General features: G+C 41.2%; 1 protein-coding gene across 1 annotated transcript in view; it reads left to right on the top strand.

The window, feature by feature from the left end:
- The first annotated feature begins 169 nt into the window (after positions 1–169).
- LOC102194053 (utrophin-like) overlaps positions 170–8,913 on the top strand; it is a 9,569-nt gene continuing 825 nt past the window's right edge. Inside the window, exons 1-10 of the mRNA XM_005734506.1 lie at positions 170–410; positions 943–1,111; positions 2,281–2,408; positions 4,545–4,682; positions 4,775–4,888; positions 5,053–5,208; positions 5,901–6,071; positions 6,174–6,365; positions 7,087–7,221; positions 8,888–8,911. Of these exons, the coding sequence (XP_005734563.1) occupies positions 378–410; positions 943–1,111; positions 2,281–2,408; positions 4,545–4,682; positions 4,775–4,888; positions 5,053–5,208; positions 5,901–6,071; positions 6,174–6,365; positions 7,087–7,221; positions 8,888–8,911 (1,260 nt within the window). The 5' untranslated portion in view covers positions 170–377. The remainder of the gene's footprint in view (positions 411–942; positions 1,112–2,280; positions 2,409–4,544; positions 4,683–4,774; positions 4,889–5,052; positions 5,209–5,900; positions 6,072–6,173; positions 6,366–7,086; positions 7,222–8,887; positions 8,912–8,913) is intronic.

Raw genomic sequence — 8,913 nt, 5'->3', positions numbered from 1 at the left:
TCTCCACTATTTTATCCTCTGGTGTTATTACAATTATTACTTGCTAGGAGCTCCCACATAAAATCTAGAACAAAAGCTGTGACCCATTCAAACATTCAAAGGCTTAAAATCAGTTAGCTGTTAAGTGCATTTGATGTGAGCCGGTGTCTTTGTTTCTATCTATAGAGGCTGTGAGTGTGGATCTGGTGAGGGCAAACATAGAGCAGCTCCAGACTGAGTGGGATGTCTGTGCGAGGGAGCTGCAGGCAGCCCGTGAGCGGGTTCTCACGCAGACCCGGCTGAGAGCGGTTTCTAATGAACTTGCAGGCTTGGACCGGGTCTTGCAGGAACAGGACCAGTGGTTGGACTCGACCGCGCCTGTAGAAAAGTGCAACAAGATGGAGCTCGGAAACCTGAAGGGGGAATGCCAGGTAAGATTTACCGTCTCACTCCCAGACACTTCAATGTCCTTTGTGTGACTTTAACCCTAAACGTCACTTGTTAAATTCCTCTCATTCAACTGCAGTTTCTTTACAAGTATTACAATTTTTACAGCAAAGATAAATCACCATTAAAATCACTGATCAGAAACCACGAGGCCACAGCAGGGAAGCAGTAAATCAAGTTGAGATGCATTCAAAAGCTTGTAGAGTAGAGTAAGACACATGAAACCTCCCTCCAGTGTGTCATAATTTGAGCTTAACTTACTTGCCTGTCACTGGAAACAATGACTCCATCTGGTAAATTCCAGACCAGTCAGCTAACTCACTGCAGCAGTGTGAGTAAGATGTTTTGTAATTATTTTAGATAAATGTATGTAATTGCACAATAAAGAATCAAATGTAAATGTTTCTAATTCTTTTCAACAAACATGAGAAGTCTGAAAGCTAATTGAACGAAGTGTGGTCATGTGATCACTCATTTCAAGCACTGAACACATTTGTTTTCTTTTGTGCTTGTCAGTCTCGAATCGCTCAGGTCACCGCCTTCAGTCCCCGACTGGAGCAGCTGTCTGCAGAGGCAGGGTCAATGGGAGCCCTGCCTTCTCTAAAAGACAACATGGTGGTGGTTTCTGCACATCATGCCTCCACCCTGCAGAAGCTGCAGAGCAGAGAAAAGGAAGTCAATGAAGGTACTGCTTAAGTGCATTGAAATAATTTCGTAAATCAATACAGTAGAAATGAAGTCCGAAACTCTGAGCAGGTCCACCTGCTTTTCCAGTGACCTGAGAGCTTTCAGATATCCTCTTAATCCTGAGATCTGCAGGGCAGAGATTTAAACCGCCCTTAAAACAAATGCCTTTATCTCTCTCGTTGCTTGTGGTGCAAAGCTTTCAGGTTTATGGGAGACTGAATGAGTAATGGTTACGATCAGCAGAGTTCCACACGGGCTGTGTAAATTTGACATGAGCTTTTATACGAATCCTTGGCCAGCCACAAGTAATAGATGATCGAGCCTTATATGGCCTCCAAAAGCTCACGGAGATGCGAGTGTGTACGTGAACGATCGTGCGTAAGATCGTACCTCTGTGCCAGCTCCGTCTCTACCTGAGGACCTGACTTGGACCTGGACGAGTTCTGAAAATAAGTCACCATTTTACCTCTGGAATTTACGTGCGCTGATCCTGGCCAAAAAATATCCGTAAAGGGAGGCTTGAATGCTCTGCTGACTGTAGGGGGATGTGGGTGGGTGTTGTGTTTGCATGCCTGTTTTGCTGTACCTCTACGGCTTTTATGACACTGAGGGTTTGGATGGGATCCAAGGAAAACCTTTTTGTTTCTGCCTGAGGGCGGTTTGATTCTTGCTGGGGCCCTCTCTATCACCACCCCCACCCCACACTTACACTCCAGGTTTGCTCCTTGTGTATATGAACATAGCCAGATTACGTAAGCATTAAATCACCTGGTAGTTAACAGAGAAGGGGACACAGGGGAAGGAAGACAGGAGTGGAAGTATAGAAAAATGTGCAGAGGAATAAGAGTAAAATGAAAGGTAATTGAACTAATTAAAATAAATTGGTCACTTGTGAACCTTTTGGAGGTTTGGATTTGCTATTTTGGAAATAGTGTGTTAAACTTATTTTAAGTTTAACACACAGTGCAATGTTTGGGAACCTCTTAGTGTATGGAAAACACAAGCATCTCCAACTGTAAAGAGGGGGAATCCCAAACTTGCTCACTACCCCCTTGTGGCAGAAGCTTGATGCTTAAGCCTGAATGCTAAAGTTATATTTCACAGTTTTTCCTGTCTTTTCTTCTCTGTTATTTTCTAAAACAGCTTCTCTTCTTTGCCTTATTTCAGCCCTGGCTAATCTGGAAGCCACGCAGCTGGTACAGTCTGTGGTGGAGGGTCTAGAAGCCAGACTGGCCACTCTGAGGAACGGGATGGTTGACATGCCTACAACACAAGAGGCAGTGGAGCGGGCACAGGTGAGTTTTCCTCCAGATGAGTTTAAATACAGATATTCTGCTAACTGACAAGCAGACAGCTAGGACAAAAATGTGAATTCGACTGAGGAGGATATAGCTGCATTAATTAGTTGGATAGTTAGTATTTTTGATGATCTGAGGTACTCGTTAGCACTTTAGGTTTGCTTTTTGTGCAACACGGTGTTGCAGCGGTTAGCACAGTCTCTTCTCAGCAAGAAAGATCCTGGTTCGATCATGTGCTTAAGTGGGTTTCCTCTGGGTTCTCCAGTTTCCTCCCACAGCGAGTCAGATAAAGTGCTTAAATCGTATAGAATAAAGGGGTTTATTAATGTGTGGTTAAATGTGGCTTGTATTCTAAAGCACAATGAAACTATATAAATATATAAATGTTAAATGTTATTTTGAGCCTGCTGAAAAGTTTAGCTGCTGTCATATGTGCCCTTTGGCCCAAGTAATTTATTCTCATCATTCACTTTGGTTGTTTCTGTGTCCTTGTATGTACATTATCTCAGTTTTTGCTGTCGTCTTTTCCTCTGAAAGAATAACAGATCCTTGTATCAGCCAGTCACTTCCCTCTGCACTGTATTAAACCTTTGTGTAAGAGGGAAGGGTGTGTAGATTTGTTATCTGTGCATTGTTGTGCTTTGTGTGTTGCTGTGTGTGCTGGTCTCCTCCTCCATCCTTCAGTGGAATGTGGCTCCGTCTGCGCTCTTGTTATCATGGCAGATAGGGCACGGTGCCGGGGAGGGGGGCGGGGACCACGCGCATTCTGGGCAGCATGCCCGTGCATGCAGCGCGGAGCTCCTAACAGCTCAGTGTGGAGCCGCTGAACCTGTCAGTCAGTTTGTTGACCGCAACATGCAATACCATAGCAGCATGTGCGAGTTCAGGTTCCCTTTAGTCAAATGAGGCAAGGTGATAATCACCATATTGGCTCTGGTTTCTCTCTGTGTTAATGTATGACAGCACACAGTTTTTTTGTAATATAGAAATTTTATGTTGATGACATAAAATTAACAGCGGCACTTTTCAGTGTTTAAGCTTTGGATCCACAGTTAAACCTCACTAGTTTACTGCTGGTTTTAACCTGTTTTCCTCCTATCAAACCCCAGCTGATGGCTGCCACTCCCTGAACCTGGCTCTACAGGATGTTTCTTTCTGTTAAAAGGCAGTTTTTCCTTCCCATGGTCGCTAAGCGCTAGCTGATAAGGGGTCATTTGATTGATGTGTTTTTTTTTTTCCAGTGTTATTATATGGTCTTTAACTTGCAGCACCTTGAAGCTTAAAATTGAATTGCTAGGAGTGTTTATGAATAATGAGTAATTAAATTAATTTACACACTATTTAACTAAAGAGTTGAACATTTAATGAGGAACAAACCACATGCTTGTTAGGCCTTCAGTACACATGTAGATTACAATCATACCTATATTTTATTTTCAAGAAGCTACATTTTGCAGGGTGTATAACATATGATCAATATCTAATGACTTTATAACTTACCGCAATATGATGTACGGTATAGACAATGTCGATGTTAGTTATCTGCAGACATACAGCATTATAAGAGCCAGGTAATTTAAATTAAAGAAAAGACACCAGAAACACGCTTCAACCATCTTATGAGAATTGATGCTGCCACTTCCCTGTTGGCAATATGCGTTTGGAGCCTCAAACACAACAACCAGATGATCCCTGCAGAGTCGGGCAGAGTGTAAACAAGTAATCCATGACCTAATAAAACAAGGTTACTTTTAAACTGCATTGTTATGCCTGCAATTGTATCTGAGTAAAGATACAGATAATATTTTTTTTAGGGAAATTTTTCCGTTGTGTGACCCTGAAAGAAGAACAAATGTTTGCTGATATACTGGATTTTTAAATCGCCAAATATCATATTGGTCTTTAAATTCCTGTTAGACTCAACTTTTTGTTTTTGTTAAACTCTGGAATAATCTCAAGTTGTTGTTGTTGTTGTTGTTGTTGTTGTTTTGGTTTTTTTTTAATGTTTCTTTTACAAATGCAAAAATGTTTAAGAGATTTCCACTCCAGGCGGTCAAATTTGTTTTCCAAGAATTCCAAGATTGATTGTTTCTCAGAAATGTCATTTCAATTCTGTACTTGTGTTCACGTCAGGTCCTGTGTCTGGATATTGAGCAAACACAGCAAGCCTCTGACCCTGCAGAACTACAAAAATGGAGTCAGCTGTCCTCCCGGGCCCGTGAGGAGCTTGGCACTTTGCAGTGCATTCTGGGTAGCATGAAGGACAATCAGGTAGAGCAGCTGTCAGGGAGAATAAAGAGTCTGTTTCTGCTTAAATTATGCCTGTAGTTTACACTGTGGTTTTGCTCTTGTGCTGCATTCAGGTTCGTTTGGAGCAAGTGGAACGTTGGCTAGATGCAGTTCAGGAGCTGTTGTCTCGGGATGCCACAGGGATGGGTGACACAGAGAGTCTAAGGGAAGAACTGAATCGGTGCAAGGTGAGAGAAAAATGCAACAAAAAACAAACACTGGTGGTAATGACGCACAAACTGCTCAGAAATCAACTTGAACAATATGCTGAAGTAGGGTTTTTTGTGGGAGGCTTGGCTTGAATGAACTTTTTTTTTTTTTAAAGGATTTCCTTTCATGTTCCTATAAACAGGAGCATGTGAATGAGATGGAGCAGGTGGAAGGTTCACTGAAGCAGATGGGAGAGAATGTGAATTCGGTACAGGCAGCTGCACTACCAGGACTGGCCAGGTGGGGGCAGGACAAATTGGATGAGTGCCAGGCTCGGTGGACTTCTCTCAGCAAACAGGTGAGTTTGTTTTATTGCTTATAATTTATTTAGTGGCTGATTTATGTCATGGAAAAATAAACTGAACGCTGAAACCAAACCAGCAGCACAGCACGAACAGTCTTCATAGCAGCACAGAACAGAAGAATAACAGCTCCTTTATGCTCTTTGTGTGGATACAAACTCTGATCAGCTGTAAGGAGCTTGTTTTCTCACAGTCATGTAGGAACCTGTCTGATAACAGAGACATGGAAAGTGCATCATTACCTTGAACACAGCTAACTGTTAGTTTTGGGCCTTTTGTTTGCAGTCTTCACACAAACTATTCGTATAATAAAGTTACAATCACATATCAGTAGTACACAGAGGCTAAATAAGTTAAAACACTAATTTTACATTATAAATTACAATAACAAATTATGCATGCACAACTAACCTTAATGTTTTAATGTTAAGGTTTCATAACATGTGGTCTCACCTGTGTCCTGTACCTTTTGTTTTGTACATCATAAGTACTTTACAGGAAGATGAAGTCCACTTCATTTCATTAATATGCTGTACTGTATATATCATTGCATAATTGCTTAATCATGAATGTAAACCACTAAAAGATCAATTAAAATGCGATTTTCAAAGCAATATTAGAATTTCTAAAATTCTAAAAATGTGATGCCAGCTCGTTACAAACCTGATGAAATGCATTTTCCTTCCAGTTGCTGAGCCATCAGGAGCGCGTGGCAGAGAGTCAGGAGAAGCATGTGAATTTGAGGAAAGACCTGGCAGAGATGCAGGAGTGGATGGCCCAAGTTGACGAGGAGTTTCTCATGAGGGATTTTGAATACAAAAGTCCAGAGGAGCTGGAGGCATCGCTGGAAGAGATGAAGGTTGGACTGGAAGGGCGGTCAAAGAAAGCGGTGTCGAGTAATTCTTTGTGTTTGAATCTAACTATTGCTCTCTCTCATCTTGGGTGGCCTCGGCTCTCGCAGCGGGCTAAAGAGGATGTGGTACAGAAAGAGGTGAAAGTGAAGATCCTGAAAGACAGCATCAACTTGCTGGTGTCCCGAACATCACCCACAGGTGGAGGCAGCAGGCAAGAACTGACCTCAGAGCTAGAGGGGGTACTAGCCAACTACCACAAGCTCTGTGACCGCCTCAAGAGCAAGTGTCACACCCTGGAGGTAATGTAATCAATTTATTAATGTAATATATGTTGGTGGTGATTAAAAATGTAATAAATGAGCTCTACTCACATAATATATTGATTAATCTCATTATTATGAGCTTTTATTGCTTGAAACCTGCACTTAACTAAGTAAATTATAAAAAGTGGCATTTCCCCCTATTGTGTTGCATTTAAATTACCTTGAAGCTTAAGTAAAAGCTGCTATGACACATTAACATGAAGTTAATTCATGGTTTTCTGCTTGAGTGGCACGATTTTGTCGATCAGCTCAGAAGTCCCGTAGTTCAGTAGAGGAATGACATGTCGGGTTATGCAATGTGTCATTTCTTGGGCCCTCGTTTGTTAATTTTCGTGCAAAGACTAAAAGAAGCTTGAAGGGGAAATGGTGATTCTTGTTTTCAGAGCTAATCTGTAAGTGTAAAGTCCTACTTAAGGGCTCCTTTTTTGATTAAACACTGCAGAGTAAAGGTCAGGCACGTCAGAAAGCTGTGTTTATGCTTGTGTCTGCTTTTTGCCTGCAGCCTGTTTGTCACAACCTCCTCTTTGTCCGTAGAATTTGGCTGTTTAGTCTTGCTATAAAGAAGAAAATAAGCATTAAAATGTTTTATATTGTTCTTTAAGCGCCTGAACAGGGGCATGCTCATGAGTGTGGTCACCTCGTAGTAACATAAAGAATTTCCCTTTTAATAGTTTTTGTGTTGCTCTGTGCTCTGTAGGAGGTTTGGTCTTGTTGGATGGAGCTGCTTCAATACCTGGACATGGAGCAGAGCTGGCTCAACACTCTGGAGGAGAAGCTCCAAGCTACTGAAAACCTGCCAGAGAGCACCGAGGCCGTTAATGAAGCCTTGGAGGTAAAAACGTACACCTGTAATCAAATTCAATGTAATTCAGTGCCACATTCCAATTTCTGTCTCATTTTTCTTTTAAACCATCTTTTAAACCGGCAAGCCTGTCCTAATATCCTCATCATCTAAGGGGCGGTTGACATAAAATGAAAACAATGCACCATTCTTCGTCTCAAAGTGGGAAATCTTAATATTATACATCCAACTACATAATTTTAGGAAACATGTTGATGTCAAAAGCAAATGTGGAAACAGTTTTAAAGTACACACAAGCATTTTCGAGAGCTGAAGGCATGTGTCAGGAGCAAGTGTGTAAGAAATCTGATATAATTAGTTACATCTTTAATATATAAACAGAAGACATGAATCTTTGAATGGATTTTATCTTTTCTCTTTTAATCTGCGATACAACACCATAACCTCACAAATAAACAGAGTTGTGGTCAGAAGTTACTCTTTACTCTTCCAAATGTGCCAAATCTTGTCATTGTGGTCAATGACTGTATGCATATATTTGAGGCTGTGTAGAAAATGCAAACTATATTCAAACTTGTGCTTTGGATACTTGTTTTTAACATCATTAAAGATGTAAGCTGTACAATCATTCCACCTCGGAAAAAGAACAGTTCAAATAAATCATTTAAAAGCCTCAAATTACCATGACATTCATGCCTGTGATGACTGTATGTAAAGTTCTGATCACTTCTGGTTCTGTATGCATGAAGCGGCAACATTTAACAAACTAATTCTTCCATTACACGTTGAACTGGACGTTAATAACCTCATTTGTCTTTGATTTGTCTTCCAAATTTCTTCTGCTTTGCCTTGATCTGCTGCTATATCTGTAGACCGCCTGCGGCACAACTGTCAGAGTCACTTTAATCACAGTGCTGCTTCTGTAACATTGCATAGTGATGAAGGAAGTTGAAGACCCTTGAAGACAATGTTTCCCCGCTCTAGTCTGTGTCCTTATAATATATTTTTTTGACTTTTCTTTTCTCCTCCAACAAGTCCTTCTCTTTCTCTCTTCCTCTTCACTCGTTTAAATCCTGTTTCATCACCCGGCACTCGTTCCTGGCCTCTCGGTTTCCTAATCAGACCCACCCCTCTGGTGGGGGCTGTCTTTCTCTGTGTCTGTTACCTCCGGGGAAGGAAAAGCAAATTTAATGACCCCACATAAACAGTGACTGTTGGGTCCAAACCGGTGCCGTCACTATTCAAGCTCGCTCTCTCACTCGTCTCTCATTTCTCATTCAGTTATCATCTTTGTTTTGGTTTGCCGCTGTCTGACACACCCAGCCCAGCGAAATTCTGCATCTGGACTGCATCTGTTTGCTCAGCTTTTTTGTTTTTTTGTTGTTTTTTTTTTTTGTTTCTCTCTCTTTCATCCACACATACGCTTATGTACCGGAATTCATTTTTCACCCTGATGTTTTGCGCTTTTTGATCGTTTGGTTACAAGGTTAGCTCTGCTCTTCTTTTTCTTTTTAATTCATTCATGCTTTGCAAGTTTCTGTTGCAAATTTTTGGAACTGTAAAGCTTCATCATTGTTTCAGCATCCTCAAAGGATTTGCTTTCCTCCCCTTTTTGCTTGATTCTTATTTATTCATTTTTTTCCTGATTCTTTGCGGATGTATTTATGCTTCTCTCCATCTCTTTTGTCACCACCAGTCTTTGGAGGGTGTGCTCCGCCACCC

This window comes from Pundamilia nyererei, unplaced genomic scaffold (genome assembly GCF_000239375.1).
Source record: "Pundamilia nyererei isolate P.nyererei 1_Seehausen unplaced genomic scaffold, PunNye1.0 scaffold00058, whole genome shotgun sequence".
NCBI lineage: Eukaryota > Metazoa > Chordata > Actinopteri > Cichliformes > Cichlidae > Pundamilia > Pundamilia nyererei.
Note: the sequence above shows the minus strand (reverse complement) of the source record. Positions and strands in the feature narration are given on the sequence as shown.